At 39.0% G+C, this 18,171-nt stretch overlaps 1 protein-coding gene across 2 annotated transcripts in view; it reads left to right on the top strand.

Moving 5' to 3' along the window:
• The first annotated feature begins 3,237 nt into the window (after positions 1 to 3,237).
• The window catches only part of USP53 (ubiquitin specific peptidase 53), a 41,659-nt gene continuing 26,725 nt past the window's right edge, over positions 3,238 to 18,171 (top strand). Inside the window, exons 1-3 of one of the 2 annotated variants that reach the window (XM_030025481.2) lie at positions 3,238 to 3,597; positions 13,160 to 13,848; positions 16,285 to 16,377. In XM_030025481.2, coding sequence (XP_029881341.1) covers positions 13,705 to 13,848; positions 16,285 to 16,377 — 237 coding nt within the window. In that variant the 5' untranslated portion in view covers positions 3,238 to 3,597; positions 13,160 to 13,704. The remainder of the gene's footprint in view (positions 3,598 to 13,159; positions 13,849 to 16,284; positions 16,378 to 18,171) is intronic. The other variant, XM_030025499.2, reaches the window with a different exon arrangement.

Genomic DNA, 18,171 nt, shown 5'->3' with positions numbered 1-18,171 from the left:
GAAAATAGAGAACAGATGTTCCAGTACAGCTACAGGTATGAAAATGTTCACAGAAAAACTGTGTATACAAAACACATGATACAAAAAAAAATATTTTAGAGGAAGGAATCACAGTTTATTTAGAGATCAGCCAGTGGCAACAACTGTATAGATGACACTGGAACAGAAAAATTCTAACACAAAAATAAACCCTTTTCCGTGCAGCTGTGAAACATAGGTTTGCAGCTCCATCATCTATGAAAATGATGTATGATGCCTGCAGCTTTGAGAAAAAATATTTAATGCAATTACTTTTAAACCTTTAGATGTCTCTTAACTATGTTAAGATTTTTCTTTTGGTACGTAACTTTCGATAAATATGTTTTTAACCTGGATTGGACATATGCAAAAATCCAACGCCCTGGATATACTTACGGATCTGGATCTGGCCCCCTTCCATTCTCTTCCAGCTCTGTGTTCCGTGTCACACCTTTACCCCCCCCCCCCCACTCTGCCACATTGCCACATTGTTCTTTCTTCCTTTTGAAAATCTTAATATTGGCCCGATAACCTGGAGCCAAGCTGAATGGTTGGATTAGTGACTAGAACTGTAAAAGCCTATTTTACTTTACTCTGGATCCCTCTCCTCCAAATTTAACACCTTTTCAACTCTCCAGTCAACTCTCCAGTTTAACAATCTATGTTACTTATACTACCAAACTTTATATAAACATCAGTACTAAAGCAATATAAACATTCTTCTGCATCCCTGCATCATGCGTAGCACATATCCTGTACCAACAATAACTGCAACAGGAAATCATTTGCCCTTGTAGCATTGTTTTGTACTTGCACCATTTATTCTAATTTTAAAATTCTTCTTTTAGTTCATTTAGGGCTTCCTGTGCCGCACCTGTGTCATTCTCTGTCTGAACTGTGTGGAAGACTCTATTAAGATTCACTGGTAGAGAATCTTAAAATATACCATAATTAAAGCTCACAGACTACACTTACTCTGAGAAAAAAGGAATAGAAGAAACTGATGTAAGTCCTAAGGGACTTCTAAGAGATTAACAGTGAAAAACAAATCTGTGCTGAAGAAAGGGCAGAGGCAAACAAGAAAGCAGAGACCACAGAGAAGCAAAAATATCAAAATGAGGACATAATCAGAATGAGGTCATAATCCTACTTTGGGATTCACGGATGCCTTTGCTTGACTGGCTTTGCAAAGAAGTAATGCAGGGATCAAGGACTAAACTGATACTAACCAAAATGATAAGACGAATGTTTTTTATAAATATACAATAACAAGATGCACTAACACAAAACCGGATTTTTAATGGTTTTGTTAACACACCAACTTTTAACATGTTTTTATCTTAAAATTTCTACTGAGAACTAGAAATTCAAATACCTATCAATAAACAGCTAAGAAAGAACTACACAAAAAACCTAAGAATGCTCATTGTGCCAATATATTGTATGAATCTTAGGACGATGACAGAATCAGATACTCAATTCCCTTCAAAAATCACAAAATGTAGGAAACTTTTCAGAAAACAAGAGGCAAACAAATACGGTATCTGTTTAAAAATTAAAAAGTCTACACATGTCAATTACTGGCCATAACATCTGAAAATCTCAAGAAAAAACAGTTTATACAAATCCTGTATTAAGTAACTCCAACTTCTGAATATAAGATGACTATCCAAATCACTGAGAAGTGTGGCCAGATATATAACAAGAGCCTGGAAAATTTAATGAAAATCTCCCCAAAGAATTTTGGGGTTTTTTTGAAGTGGAAAGTTGGCCACTTGATGAAAAATGTTGGAGAGTAAAACTGAGAAAATTGCCTTAGCCGGTGGGCTTCTTAAACTAGCAACATCATGGAAGAAACACTACCAAAAATAATCTGATCAAGAATGGATTAAAATTGATTTTTTAAACGCAAATGTATACAAGAACAACAAAAGTGTAGTATTTAAACAAGGCAGCAAACTAATTTGATGCAGCACCTTGTGTTCCACAGTTCTGGAGTGAAACATTACTGCAATCTGGATGACCTGAAGGAGATGCAGGAAGGGAACCTTACAGGGAAATTATTTAATTTACTATTGCAGCAGATGCTACTGGAAAAGTGAACATGCTTGTATACACATAAGCACTTTTCCAATCCTGAAAGACCATAAAAAAGGCAATTGGAAGAGAGAGAATACAAAAAGTTGTATTCAGCAGCATGCGCTAAGGACTGATGTTGGGTGTGGTAATACTTAAAATATCCTTACTAAACTAGAAATGAAATGTGTTAATGAAATCTACATGTTTATCCAGGAAGATGACAATAATAGTGAAATATAGAAGGCACTTGAGCAACTTGAAATACGAGTATTCATCAACATCTAAGTCCCTTTACAAATAACAAACGGAAACACCTCTTCCTCCCCAAAATAATAGACCAGATAAAAATCACAGGGAACAGGGCTTTGGGGCAATGACGCTCAGGCAAGTGATATACAAGATTGGATCTTTCTGGGCAACACGGAACCCAAACACAACGCAACTTTGAGACATATATACACTCGTTCGGGGTTTGGCTTAAAAGCTGCCCTCGCTCCACCAGTGCTATTTCATGGGCATCTTAAGTAAAGCCAATGGGCGTAGACAGATATCCTGAAGTGAATGCTGGAAAACAATTGCTGGAAAAGCAACCGCTGCCTCGTTCCTTTTAACGGGTTATTAACTCGAAAACCCAGTGGCTTGGAACGGCCCCAACAGAGGCTTCCTGGGCTGCGACCAGGCGACTTCAAGAGCTGCTCCCAGTTACCTCAGGCACACCCACAGCGGCTTTTACACTTGGGACAACTGCTCTCTCAACCAGTGACAAAACGGGTAGGGAGGAGGTGTGGGGGGGTGTTGCGGCAGCCCCTTACCTTGCCACGGCTCCCCCAGCCCTTTGCCTTCGGCAGGCCGCGGGAAGCCCCAACCCTCCCCGTCCCGTCCCGCCGGCTGAGGCGCTGAGGCACAGTAACGCCCTCGGACCCTCGAGCACGGACCGTTGAGGGGAGAAACAACCCTCCCGCGCAGCCCACCGCGCATGCGCAGCCCTAGGCGCACACCGGCTGTGGCGGCCACGCCCACCTACCGGGCTTTCTCCGGCTAGAGCGGGAGGCGGCGGCACGGCACTGTGATTGGCTCGATCCCTCCAATCGCCTTCGAGCGCTTCTTCCCCCACCCCGCCCCCCCCGGCTGTCTTCCCACAGCGCCCCCTCCCTCTTCCTGGCGCCGGGCACGCTCGGGAAGATCCGGGCTGTCGTCGGGAGGACGCGCGCACTCCCCCGCCACCGCCTCGTCTCCGCTCTCCGGTCGCCTCGTTGCGCAGGCGCGGCGCCGCGGCGGGAGAGGGCGGGAGGAGAGGGAAAGGGAGGAAGGAGGAGCGCGCGCGCGAGGCCGCCCCCGCCTCCCACCCTGGGCTGGCCGGCGCGCGAGACTCGGGAGGAGGAGGAAGGAGGAAGGAGGGAGGAGGGAGGAAAAGTTGTTGTGAGGGCGGGGCCGCGTCGGGAGTCGCCGCCGGGAGGGGGCGAGAGAGGAGCTGCCCGCGGGAGCCGCTGGGGACGGGAGGTGAGTCCGGGGGTGCCGGCGGGGGTCGGGCAGGGTCGTGTCCCCGGCGGGGCGGGAGGAGAGGAGACGGCCCCAAGCCCCGGCGGGGGCCAGGCGGCCGTGGTCCCGAGCTAGGGAAGGGGGGAGCGGGGTCCGCCTCTTCTCCCCCGCGGGACGGGGCGAGGTGCGCCGGGCGGGACGAGATTCCCTCCCCCTCTTCCCCCCACCGGCGGCGTCGGGACCTCCGCGGGCCGTTCACCTGCTGCCGGCCCGTCAGACGGCGGCCGGTGTGACGCGGGGGGGGGGGGGGGGGGCGTTGGGGGTGTCCCGTCCGGCGAGGGGCGGCCGCCGCGCGCTCGGCCGTTGGGGCGGTAACCGTCGTCTCCCCTCACGGCGTCGCGCCGAGCTGGTGGGTGAGCGGCCGGCCCCAGGCACCACCGGCCCCTGGCCGGGGCCCGCCGGGGCGTGCTGCCGGGGTTAAATCCCTCCTGAGGACGGCGTGGGTGTGAGGGTCAAAACCAGCTGGGGGGGGGGGGGGGGGGGGGGGGGGGACGACGGCCGAGAGCTGCCAGCGCTGCCCCTGTGAGTTGTGTAAGCGGAGAGGGGTGGGCTGCCGGGCATGGGTTTCGTGCCCAGACGCTGCGAGCTCGCGTGTTGGTTCTGCGAGAGGCAGAATGTGAAGTTAATGTTTAACGTGGTAGTCACATGCCCATCAGCGAGTTTTTCTGGAGTGTTTTCAAAGAGTGTTTAGAACAGGAAATGCCAGTACAGGTAGTATGGAGCTGTTTGAAATTTAATCGGTTTACAGTATTCGGAGGCTGTGTTATGTGCTGTATTCATACAAGCAGAGTTTCAGAGGCACGTAGGTAGATGCATGCAAATGGGCTGCTTAGCATCTGATTTAAGTTTTAAGTTTATCCCTTACTTTGATTTTCAATGCAAATATTTTAAAAACAGCTTTTCAGAGGAAATACGTCTTGTTCTCTTGACATGTGTTTTTCCCTTCCCAAAATAAGTGTGAGTTTTACATATTTCTACTTAATGCTTTATTTTGCATAGGCATGACAAAATCCCCTCTTGCTTAACTTTGAAGCTACTAGGATTATTTTAAGAGCAAAAAAAATGCATGAATAGTATTGTGCCTGGTTGATGATGCAGTATCCCCTTTCCTTCTCAAGGCAATGAAAATTGCCTTGACTGACCTTATTATTAACTGTTCTGTTCTTGCAGAATGAAGGGGTGATTTTAGCTATCAAATTAGTGAAAGCTCATGTTATAATCTGAATATAAATTACCTTCATCAACTGGCATGTAATCGTTTCTTCCCCTAACAAATTGTTGCAAAGTAAGATGTGTTTACTGGTTGGTTGGGGTTTTTTTAATATCAAATTACTTGTGTAAAAGGTTATTATCCTGGACCAGTGGGATGTTGACAATAAAAACACCTAAAATATGCACTTGACTTTCATATCAAAACTTGATAGTGCAGAATCTTTTTCAGTCGTACAGTGTGCACGATGTACTACTGACTGAATTGTTTGGGTGTAAGACCCCTAGGACTTCAGGGTCAGGGTATTAGCACTATCATGTGTTTCAGTTACATTGCTTTCCAAGATCTTGGTAGCAGCACTTTGTCATTTTTCCTTGGTTAATGCCTCTTGATAGAATAAAACTGTTCAGTCACTTGAGGGACATAGTGATGGGAATGAAACCCATTCAAAGAGTTCTTCAAAAACATCCTCGTGGTTTAAGCAGAAACAAGTTGGAGTTTGTTGGGGCCAGGTGAAATGATGATGGGTTGAGGCTGTAACAGGGAGATGGACTGGATCAGAATTTTAGACGTGTGGACTGAGTGAAGTGTTTGTAGATAGGTTTGTACAGATTTGTTTGTGAAGAAATACATGAAGTGTAAAGATTCAGGACATTCTTTTTTCTGTCAAGCCTATAAAATATGGGTGGGCTTAAAGGTGATGCTCATATTGCTATTCTTTGCAACTCAGTTATATAGTTTTTCCTGGTGACTTAAGGAATCAGAAAGCTTTTTGGGAAGGAACAGAACTCGGTATTTTGCACTTTTGTTAATGATCAAACATCTACACAGAAAACTGAAAGGCAAGGTTACGGTTTGGACAGGCAGTTAATCCGGGATAAAAAGGCAAGTGTGAGAATTATTGCTGTAACGATAATTCTTTTGAGGCTCAAGAAAGAGTACATGGTAAACTTTGAACAAAGCACTTTGTAAAGGAGGAGGAAGATGGAGAAACAAAAATCTTCTCTGTAGTTACTCTGTGATGACTCACTGTAAATGCTGGCCCATGTCATGGGTTCGGAATTTGTATTCTTTAAGATCTTTACTCAGAGTTCCCATTGTAACTATTTCTAAAGTTGGTTTCTAGTTGTAACAGCCCAGAGGTGCTGAGCTGTGAACCTGTTGTTTTGGTTTTGATGTGAACAGGAAAGTTTTTATTGGAACAGCTTAAAGAAGAAATTGTATACTCATACAAAAGCCATCTGGGATAGCATCTACGCTTCTGGTTCTCCTATCTTGAAAGGATACAGAGAAGTATGACATGCAGGAGCAGTGGTTTGGCATATGAGGCACAGCTAAGTGGATAAGGGCTGGAGAAGAGGCAATAGAAGTCTTTAAAATCGACAAAGGCTGGCTTTAAAATCATCAGAGTTTGGTTGGAAGAATTTCTAGAAGAGATAACTGTCAAACATCCCTTTTGTCTCTTGAGGACTTCTTGAGTCAGTGACTGAAGGCAGAAGGAATGTGTCAGACTAATACCACTGGCTGGTACACGTGTAGATGGCCCACAAAATCAAGGCTAATGGTCACTGCTGGGAATGTGATAGTTTTGGGGGATCTTTTTGGTCTTACAGTGTTGTTATTGTTTCATGTTATGTGTGTTGCAAGTAAGTGCTATTAATGAAGTATTTTGTATCTCTCTGATGGTTCATATAGTGAGAATTTGCATTCTTGTAAACATATTTCTTTGACAGCTTTTGAAGTGAATAGTATAATTTTCAAAGACACAGTGGTGACTACAAAAAGCATTAGATGTATCTTACACCAAATGAGATCTGTTGACATATACAGTTCAACACAACAGTAAATGTGGAAGGGGACAGGATTTGTGCAGGGACCAAAAAAATTGAGCCAGCCCCATTGAAGTGGATGTAAGAGTTTATTAATTTCAAGTTTCAGTCTTTTTCTACATTTTTAAAGCAACTTCACTGTTTTGTTTCAGGTTTGGGGTTTTTTTATTTTTCAATTGTGGGGAAAAATCATTGCAACCTCCAGTATTGTCACAGTACAAATCAGATTTTTGTTCTCTTGACAAAAATGGGCAATTTTAAATGACAAGCTTTTGAGCTGTGGAAAACACTCAAATTCTCGCAATTGCAAGTTGTTGAATTTTTGATGGATTTCTTTCTGTTGAGGAGGAGAAAGTAACCATAGTCCTAATAATGTTGGTTCACTGCAGAAAACTCTAGTGGTTTCCCGCCACACGTTTATTCCCTTGCAATACATTTAATCACTCTTCCAGATTTTTGTTGTCTTGTATCTAAATTCCTAAGTTATAACTTGTATCAGTTTAGAAATTGATTGACCAGAGTTGTCAGATCATTGGGTGGGTTGCCAGGCTCAGCACACGGGCGTGAACTGCCTCCAGAAGCAAAAAGCTGTGTTGCTTAAAAGTAACCTTAGCATTGGGAATGAGAAAGATTTGCCATTACTCATTTATGCAACACACTGAGTAGTTGCAAAATGAAGCTGAGAAGATGTAAATAGTGACTCTTCAGCCAAATTTCAGAGACGCATAGTCTACAACTTTTGAACCCATTGGCAGGTTTCCACCCAATTTGACAGAAGGGATAGAAGTCTTAAAGATGATTATGTACTTACAGAGTGCATGAAAACAGGCAGCTGGCTGGAAGAGAGAGACCTTGTAAGAAGATGTAAGGAGCAGAGTTGGCATATACCCCGACTAGGGAGAAAACTGTGTGGTAACTCAGCTGTGAGACGTAAAACTATCAGGAGCCAGGCATTGATAGTTTCAGTATTCACAGAACCAACTGTTTATCTCATCAGTTTTATCTGAATGGTTATCTAAGATGCCTAAAACCAAATGTGCTTGTAGAAAGTGATTTGCTTAGGTAAAATAGTAACTGCACTGATTTCTAAGCTAATTTAGTGATGTTACTTCTTACATTGAAAAGACTGCGCCAGCTGCAGTTACTTACGTGCTAGGGTATACCGACAAAACGAGTGATAACACACGTTTTTGCTGACTAGTGTATTTGTTTTTCTGGAAGATATAAAGGCAAGTGCCAGAAATTTGTGACAGGCATGTATTTTGTCCTGTAAGGCTGCACAACTAAGTTAGCCAGGTGCTTGATGAGAACACTGATGGCTGAAGAACAGTGACTGAAATTAGGCAAGGTAGATCGACTGAGGCTGATAAATAGTTGGTATGAGAGTTCATAACCCTTGTATAGTGTATTTGGTTGAAAACAGTCATCCAAAATTGCCCTTTAGTCTGAAGGGTAGGAATATTTCTTTAATTCTCAGCTGCTAAAAATCTTGTATAGTATGTCAAGAACACTATGTGAAATAACTGTTTTGCTGAAAGATTGCACCTGTTGAAAACTCTATATGATTTAATGACTTATGATCTATCCTCAGTCACCCACACCTTTGTCAAGCCAAGAACTTACAAAGAACTGGTAAACCCCAGTGGCTAATAAATGGTACAGTACTCTTAGCAACACTGGCTTACCACAGACATGTAAGAACAGTCTTCAATTCCTAATTATAGTCCTATGCAGTATTGAATTTAGGTTAAGGGAGTCAGTGGTGTGAGTCCCAGTCATCTAAAAGCTTAACCAAATGTTACAGGAGGAAGGAACCAAGGCTGATGAGCAGCATCACTTCTCTGGTTTATGGAACAATCTACAATGAGGGTAGGCTTGTCAGCAGAGGAATAATACTTTTGGGGGATGGTCCAAATCCAGAAAAACTTGCTGTGATTAAAGAGCATACATCCTTGCAGTGTCTTCCACAATAGCTTGCTTTGATCTTGGCTTTTTTTCCTCCTCTTTTTTTTTTTTTTTTTTTTTTTAATAACAAAACCAAACTTTGAGGTATTTGTACAATGTAAATTTCAAAACAAGATGCTACTATAGACTTCCTCTCCTTAGGGAGAGGCTGCTGTGACAAATGGATGACAGAAGTTAATCCCATTGCTTATGGCACCATTGGAAGGCTTGTCTACAGTGCCCCTCTCACTAGTGAGTAAGAAGCTATGCACCACAGTATTTGATACAGGGTATTAGTGGAGTAAGAAAGGGTAGTGGAACTTCCTACTCCAGGCTAGGACTTACGAGTCATGTTGGCCAGAGAACTGTGTGTCAAGATAGTATTATTTCACAGCTACTGTCTGTTCTGTGGGTTGATTGTGACCATTTTGGGAGAGAAGGAGTAGTAGATAAAGGGACTAGAGTGCCCATTTGGTGTGAAGTTCTAGTTGAGTAGTAGAAGTACAGAGAGATCTTTTAAAAGGAATACCTTTGTGATATGCCCTTCTTGTTTTTTTCTTAAATACCTGACACGTTTGAACTGCTGCGGGGGCTGTGTTTAGTGTGACATATGCAGTTTAAAGAATGCGTTTATAGAAAGAGTAATGTGACAAGATTGCATGAAAATAATTTTTAAGTAGTTGCTTCTGATCTGTCTACTGTTGTATTTAAATTTTCAGGAAAAGGTGTGCTAAAGTTGCAGATAATTAATAGAGGCCATATGAATATAATATCACAGTGCTTTGGAAAATGAATATCTTGCCCACATATGAAAACTGTGCAGTGAATATATTCTGCAGTTAATTACAATAAGATTGTATTCACTTAGCTGGTGTGATAGTTGAAATTGTTTGTATTCAGAACTTTGTGGATGTGAAATTAAACAGCAAGCATCTTATTGTAATGTGGCAGTAACATAGAGCTAATCCTGAACCATTTTTTATTGAATTCTTGCAGTGCATCATTATAACTCTCCTGAACACCAGCCCAACAGCTAAATGCTTAGTGCATGTTTGTTCTAGGGCATCCCTGAAATGCAAGACAAAATGACTTTCTAGAAGTTCTTGGTGAATGAATGCTTTTTGTCTTAGATTGTTCTGGAAGAACTCTTGTTTCCAAAACAGCATGTGTATTTCTTAGCAGTTAAAATACAGACTAGGTAAACGCAGATGTTGTTCCTCCCCCCACCCTGCCCATATCCATGCATAAGTCTGTTGTTCAGAAAAGGGGAAATTGTGCTTGAAAGTGTGATAAGAAAGAAACATACCACTTGATAGAATCTCTTCTACCCTTGTGACTTAATGTAAGTAAGTCCAAAGGCTGAACTACAGAAGTAAAATTTTTGTGGATGTTTTATAATTTTTGTCTGTTGGTCTTAGGGGTCAGTTTCACACATGTATTTGGAGTAGCTATCATCCTTTTGCATTTGAAGAAAAAGAGAACACAAATGTTTCCCAAATTTAGCATGACTTTGGGTCTATTGTTACACTTTTTTTTCAGATGAGAAAATAACTTGATTATGAAGCAAGGATTCAACTTTTCTCTTTCTTTGGCTGGAAAGGAATCCTGCCATTCTTGTCTATCCTTGGATTTCTTTAAATAACAAACTGTAGTCCAACCTCACAGTTGAGTGTGTGAGATCTGTTTCCAAATGAAATTTAGATGCTAGAAACATGTCTCTTTTTTTCCAAGTAACTTCTGTATTTTATCATTGGCATACGGTCTACCTTACTTTCCATCTATTTCCTTCCCTAATTTTGGCTGCTATACGCTGAGTATGAGCAGTTTTGGAGATGAGAGGTGTAGTGTATTCAGTAGGGAATTTATTTTAGGGTGGGAGGCCCGGATAGCAAGCCTGGTGTTTCTGGGTCAGAACTGTATTGATCCTGTTGCTCCCATCTACTCAAAGGTAGGAACACAATGAGGGACATCTCAAGCATGCGTTGGAGTGCAAATACACTTTCCACCTTTATGACTGCCACAGGCCATCTGTACTGTTGCCAATCCAGTCTCTTTCCTGTTTTTTTTCCCCTTCAGTGTATCTAGTTTGATATTGCTGATTACCAAAAATTGTTCATCTTAACTTCAGTTTTGTCTTCTAGGACAGCAGTAGGAGGGTGGAGAAAACTGTATGTAATTCTCCATATGGGAAATTATATAAAGTAGAATTAAGAACTCTGTATTGCCAGGAAAATGCGGGCTCAGGAAGCTTCTCTGGTATGTCAAGGAGCAAGCTGTTTTTGTGACAGAAATGTATTGGGTCAGTTTTTCAGTACAGATATAGAAATATTAAATCAGAAATCAGTAGAAGCTATTTGATGGTTGAAAGTTGAATGTAAGATTCTTCTGGGTTTTTTAATTTATTTTTTAAAATCATAGTCATAACAATTACTTTTAGGAATTAATAGTTATGGTTTCCTGTGATAGCAGAAGACTTTGGGCCAAATGACGCTTCCCATTACTAAGTGCTTTTGATGTGTCATACTGGCTTCTTGAATATATATGTATTTTTTGTATATGTGTGCATATATAGGTATCTGATTATAAACAGCTATACACCTTAGATTTTTTCCTTGACTCCTCTTGATTCATCTTTACTGCAGTGATTCATTATTTTCTATTTATGTACTATACTGAAACTTTCTAATGAAAACGCTTGTTAAATATTTTCTTTCCTTTAATTGCTCTGTATAGATCATGTTATCTCTTCTGCAGACCTGACGTAAGAGAATCTTTAATCTTTTTCTGTGTTTATCTTTGTTTTACCTTCACTTCTGTCCCTGTTTTCTTGAAGTTTGGCCCTTTGTAGAAGAATAGCTGTTACACTGTGGACCACTGACTTTTATGTAGAAAAAAAATTGAAGTTGATACTCCTTTTAATTAAAGGTTCTAATAAGATCTTAAACTGATACTTTTTCCAAGTACTCACCCCCCCCCCCCCCCCTTTCTGGATTTATTGAGGTGAACATAAAGAAAACAAGATTATCACATGATATTCTGTCAAGGTCAGTTTCCAGTTAGATTTCAGACTCCTTGCTCAGTGCTGTCACAAATCACACTTAAAATTTCCAGTATTATTAAATCAAATTACTTATGGGTGAGATACAGTAACATCAGTAAACAAACAAACAAAATCTGATTATGCATGGGGCAAAAGGGACTTTTGGTTAGGTTCCAGTTATGGATTTTTTTTTCTTTTTTGATAATACAAGCAAGTACCAATGTTTCTTTTAAATGAAGGGGAATGGGTTTAGGGGTGCAAGACTTCCAGCAGGTATTTTTGAAAGTCATGTGATTTGTTTCTGTGGTGTCCCAGCTGTACAATATTTGAGAGCTGTAGAACTGTTTGACGTGAATGTGTTGTTGGTTGTTCTGAGCTGGGGAAGGTTATCTTCCAATTTATAGAGCGTTCCAATTACAAAATCTATTTTTGTTTTTTAATGCTGCTCACCAATCTGAAAAGGCTTGCACAGTGAAAAAAATTGTAGTGAGAAGGCTGCAAGTTTTGAAGTATACTGCTAAGTTTTAGTATCTCACATGCTTGTAAAATCTAAGGTGAATATCTTGGTTGTAATGTGAGGCCCAAATTTCACTTTTTTCTTTTTTTTTTTTTTTTTTTTTTTTTGTCTTTCCCAAGTATGCAGCCTTAATCACTTTGGTTTATTTAAGTTTATTCTGTTCTGTGCTGTTACTGCAAATGTTTACGTGGATGATGTAGTAGTGCCAAACTGATTGAATAATCCATTGTTGTAAGATGATCATGGTATGGGCTTTACATGTGCCTGTGGTGATGTTCTGGATGATGAGTCATTTAACCTTAAATATGTACCTTCGTCAACGAGAGAACCAACTCATTGCTGGAATTTGAAAATTTTGGAATCGGTTATTGGGACAGCTACCAGAATGTTCTTGCTCTGCTATTAGCTATGTTTTTCTGGATGCTTTAAGAATGCAACTAGGTTAATGACGTATTTATGTAATGTTTACTAGGTAGTACAAAATTTTGAAAGCTGAGTACTAGCTGAGAATCCATCTATAACATCTTAGTAATCTTAAGACATAGAAATATGTATCAGTTCATGTGATTTGCTGGGATATTGAAATCAAAACCATCTTGGGCTTCCAAGTGTTGAATAAAAATACTTACTTCTTGGTAATCTTTTTGTTAGACTTGGAGATTCAAAGCTAGAATAACTCTTGTTATATGGGTTTTTTTATAAGCTGTTGCATATTGTTACCAGAATCTTTACAGTAATTTTATTGTGGTCTTTAGAGGTGTATAGTAAGTTTGAAGATAATTGATTATGACAGATAAAATAATTTAATTTTTCTGCCTTAAAACAACTTTTAGGTGGCAATTGTTTCTCCTCCTCTTCCCTGGTTATTGCATCTGCCTTTAGATTAAGAGGTTGTTTTGGCTATGATCTCTTTTCTGATTTAGAAGGTCGTTACCATTTTGGGAAATTCTATTTTTATATTTTCTGTTTTTTTCGTATTTCAGATTCACTGGAAAGAGAATGAAATAAACATGGAGTCTTCTAAACTGAAATATATTTCATGGGTCACAGTTAAAAGTGAAAAGAAGATGGAACGAAATAAGAGAACAGGAGTATAACGCCTGTCAAGAACTTTCCATTTTTGTGATACATATAAACTTGCATTATAATACAACTAATGATTTATAGTAATACTTTACTGATATCCCTGGAAGGAGAAATCAGTTACTGTGCAACTTGCTTAATACGAACTTTTATTCTAATAACTTTTAACGTGTTTTAACCTTAACTGGACACTTTTTTTTTTTTTTAAGTCTGAGAGTTAAAAACTTTGTATAGCTGTATTTTAACGGAAAGACTGATCCTCATAGATGGCTGACAGCTGCTCATGGAAAATGGTCTTAAACCCATGAATGGTTACTATTCCACAGAGTTGAATGGAATGCCGTGACTTTAGAGCAATTCTCTTAGGACCTTTTTCTTTGCCTTGCACCCATCATATCCTTAAATATTTAAGCGTAAATATTGCAATTATAAAGTCTAAAAAATAATGGCATGGGTGAAATTCTTAAGAAAACCTGGGGGTAACCTTGGAAAAGTTTATCAGCCTGGAAGTATACTGTCCCTGGCTCCTACAAAAGGCTTGTTAAATGAACCGGGACAAAACAGCTGCTTTCTTAATAGTGCTGTTCAGGTAAGAAAAAACTTGATTTATTAAACAGTTCTGGTTTTATAGCAGCTTAGATGGTCATAGTAGAGAAAATGTTCTCTTGGCAATGCTGTTTTTTACTATTTGTATTGCAGTATGTGTATTCTACAGAAAAATACAGTGCGTTTTTCAATGGTGTTCAATTCAGTTCAGTTCTCAGTTAAACTTCTTAATGATTCCAAGTAAGACAGAATAGCACGTCTTTTTGGAATGGACTTTCCTAAAAAAAAAACAAAACAAAAACCAAACAAACGAAAAAGAAGATGTGGCAATTGTAGGAAAAAAAGATGACCGTGTGGAAGTACTTTTATTTAGCATTGCATTTTACAGAATTGAGAGTATTAAATATTTGATTTTGCAAAAAATGACAGCATGTTATTTTGTTTGCATGCATTAAGAATATCAGAAAAACTTTCCTTTTGTATTTGGAAACTTACAACTCAAAATTTAAGCAGCAAGTTCTAAAGTTATAAAACTAATGTTTCTGTCAAACATAGCAGTTTTGTTACTTGGCAAAATTTACAAGACACTTTTTAATGTGGGGCAACCAGTGCTGCTACTTGTATTGAATAGGACACTATTTTTATTAAAATACCATTTTCTCAGAACTAGCATGTGAGTCTCTGGTACTGGGGCATATCAGAATATGCACATCTATTTGAAAGTTTTGATTCTAATCTTAGGAAAGATTTGTGGAATTAGAGTAGGAGATACACTTGATATCAAAGAAATATGACTTCCATTTCTTTTTACTGTTTATATGCATACCTATCACCGACTAACTTCTTGCATGTTTACATACTGTTCTGTTTTTATACAAGCTGTAGTTGAAAAAAATGTTGGCTCTTTAGTTCTGTCAAGTATAGTTTAATAGTACAGTGACATTAGCATGATAAAAAGTTGAGCTTTTACAAGCCTACTTATGACAGGGAATATGGGGACCGACTTAATTCTGTGACAGAGCAGTGCTAGCCTTTCCACATTGTCTGCAGGTCAAAATACCAGGCCCAGTTTAGTTTATACTATAGTCTTTTTAAATCTAGAAATTAACAACAACAAATTTCTAGGCTGTGCAAATAGAGCAGAATATATATTTTTTTGTAATGCTTTAGATTTTGGACCTGATAATTTTCAAATTATACAGAATTATTTTCCAAACTGACAGAGGGCTTAATAGATAAGTAGACTTCCTAAAAAAACTGTAAGTCTTAAAAACGGTATGGATTTAAACATAGGAGATATGAGAGATATATGTATGTGTGTGTGTATGGTATCTAGAGACGTTTGAAATAAAAATGTACAATAGATTTAGTAGAATGAGTTTGCTGTTTTACATTCAATGGGAACAGCATGACCTATATTCTCCTGCAGTTTTGCTATTTTCCCTTAGGGTGCCCTAAAATTAAACCCTAAGTCATTTTTAGTTATAGTTTCAGACGATCCTACTACTTCACAACCTACTGCTGTTTATCGTACAGTAGCTGATGATTGGTGACTGCCCCTTTACAAGGAGGAATGTGTTCCTTTCTTTTCTGTTCTTTTAACCTCTGTTCAACCTTCAGAACTGAGGTTTGGACATTTGTTTTTCAAATGCATCCTAATTCATTTTAGCTTCTATATTTATAGATAGGATTTTTTTTTCCTGGATTTGCAGCTGCTGTGTTACTGTGCCTTCTGAGAACTCATTTTAGGGGTTTTTATTTATTTTTTTTTAATGGGCAACTTTCTGAACTACTGCACTGATTGTGTACCTAAGACATTAGATGATGAAAGCAGTGTAGTGTAACCAAGCTGACATGACATTTATATAGAGTAGTAACACAAATAAAAGGTAGAAACATACCTGATTAAGCACCAGGATTATTTTGATCTGTGGAAAACCAAATGTATTTCAGCAATCATTTCAGTAAGAGACCATAAGAATGCAGTATAGACGTAACCCGAAATGATGCTTGCATTTTACCTAGCAATTCAGTTTCTATGTTTCTATCTTTTTATTTGAAAGAAAGCATAGAGAGGGGGAGGGGGAAAGAGAAAGGAGAAATGAAGTAAACGCCATAGCTGCCTTCCTCTTACATAAAGCCATAAGACTATTACAATCTCTGTACACAGTTTAGCTTGCTGCTTGTTTCCTTAAGAGCACTTCAGCTCTTCTTCTACGCAAACTACATTGTTGGACATTGTTTCAAAAAGTTTAAAAAGGAGATCTAAATATTGAGCAGTGAATGCGAATGTTCTACTTCCACCTCCACAATTTACCAAAATAATGGAAAATGACCATAATTCTTCTAGCAATGTTGGTGCTCAAGTTGTACATGTTATGTGAAATTAAAAAAAATTAAATTCTACTATATGTTGCTGTGTTAAATGTAGAACCTTCAGAACTCATTGCTTGTTTTCTGTGAAACTTTATTCTTATAGGTATTATGGCAACTTGACATATTTCGACGAAGTTTAAGAGGTTTAACTGGACATGTGTGTCAGGGAGATGCGTGCATATTTTGTGCTTTAAAGGTAAATAATTTTTGGAAGAATCATCTTTCAAAATGAGGGAATGATAATTTAACTGATTTTTACTAAATTTATATCCTTATTATACATGTGTCTGGGTGACTCAAAGACATTCTTGTGTAAAGAAACAATTTAGATTTAAGAACATTTGTAACAGATGTTTGTAACAGAAATATTTTCTTGTGTTTAAAGAAGAAATTCTACAGTACACAAATTTTACAGTCTGCTTAAACATAAAACTTTTGTCTATTTAAAGACAGAATAACTTATTTGAAAATTTCTAGCTAGTCTCTCAGATTTTGTTTCTTCTATTTGCATGCATATGCTTTTGTTCTTTCCTGTAGCAGTAGAATACAGTTCTTACTATATTACTGTCTGTAAAGTCTTAAGATTCTTTTTTACTCAGTAGTTGATGGTAACGGTGCAAAACTTAATTGTTCAGTTTGTAAGTAATGAAGGGCAGGTAGTGGTACTGGAAAACTAATGAAAGCTGGTAACTTTTTAGTGTTTGAAAGTAAGTCAGATCAGCATATCTTAACTAGTGCATAAAACTTGCACTTCAAACAGTTTTGTAACTCATCTGAACTCTGTAAACAAATGTCGAATTCTGTTAGGTTCTTACTGCTTTTACTGGACTGGTATTTGGCTGTCTGCAGTTACTAGGGAAGTAGCTGTAAGCATGATGACTGTTTAATCAGGATAAAAATCCCAGTGGAAAAATGTATAGGGTTTGGTTTTGTGGGTTTTTTTTTAGTAGGATGCACTTTCTACTCTTACTGCAATTTGACAGCCAAGACACTTTTGGGATTCTAATACAGGACTGTAGAATGACTGTAGAATGTATAGTCAAACACAGTAATAGATATAGTGTTATACAGAACTGGGAAGCACTCATCTGGAGGGAGCTGAAAGGAACAACACTATTTGAAAATGTAGTTCATTGAGGAAGCGTTTTTTGACAATGCTAAATTGTAGGCACGGATAAGCCAAGTATTTTAGAGTTTATTCTCGGGGAGTTTCACAGACCAAACCTTGTTACTGAATGAACATTTTAGGCAAGAACTGTTTGCAGTGACATTTATTTAATCTTTTAGGAGGTGTATAATCTATGTACCGTGTAGTTTTTTCCAGCTATTTTTAGTGTTTATCATGATTGCAGTATGGTACAGCTGGTTTCGAATGTGTCTCTGTCTTTTTCCAAATGTAGTTTTTCTAAGTGGTGCCATTTTATTTCTTTGGTTAAAATTGTTAATTTTAAAAAGCCAACAGATTGAAGTTGGTTGAGACTACACATATTCAGACTAACTTCCTGAGGCTTTTATTCCAACCTTTTTACAAGCTCTTGACTTTACGGAACTTGTTGGGGCTTTTTGTTTTGCCAGCGTTTTGACGCACATCATATTCTTCTGTGTGCTGGACACTTGATCTTGTTAGTACATAAAGTCCAGACCATAACTCAGGCATACCTGTGTTTTCAGGTAAAATCTTCTGTCTGGGATGATAGCTTTAGTTTCCTGGAGTTTCATGTGTATAGGGATTCATGTTCATATCAGATGTCGTAACACAGAGTAAACTTTATGGCCTTTTCCTTTTGATTTGACCTATATTACATGAGAAGTTTGGTCATATACAGTCTTGTTCAATGCTGCACTGGAACCACCTTTAAGAAATGAAGAGGGGTTGAAGGGTGACAATTGCTGGAATGTATGTGTTACACTACATACTCTTAATAACTAATCACATTGCTGAAATCATAGTAAAAATAATGTAGGAGTTTCAGTGTGCTCAGAAACATGA

This window comes from Aquila chrysaetos, chromosome 1, assembly GCF_900496995.4.
Source record: "Aquila chrysaetos chrysaetos chromosome 1, bAquChr1.4, whole genome shotgun sequence".
In the NCBI taxonomy this organism is placed as follows: Eukaryota; Metazoa; Chordata; class Aves; order Accipitriformes; family Accipitridae; genus Aquila; species Aquila chrysaetos.
Note: the sequence above shows the minus strand (reverse complement) of the source record. Positions and strands in the feature narration are given on the sequence as shown.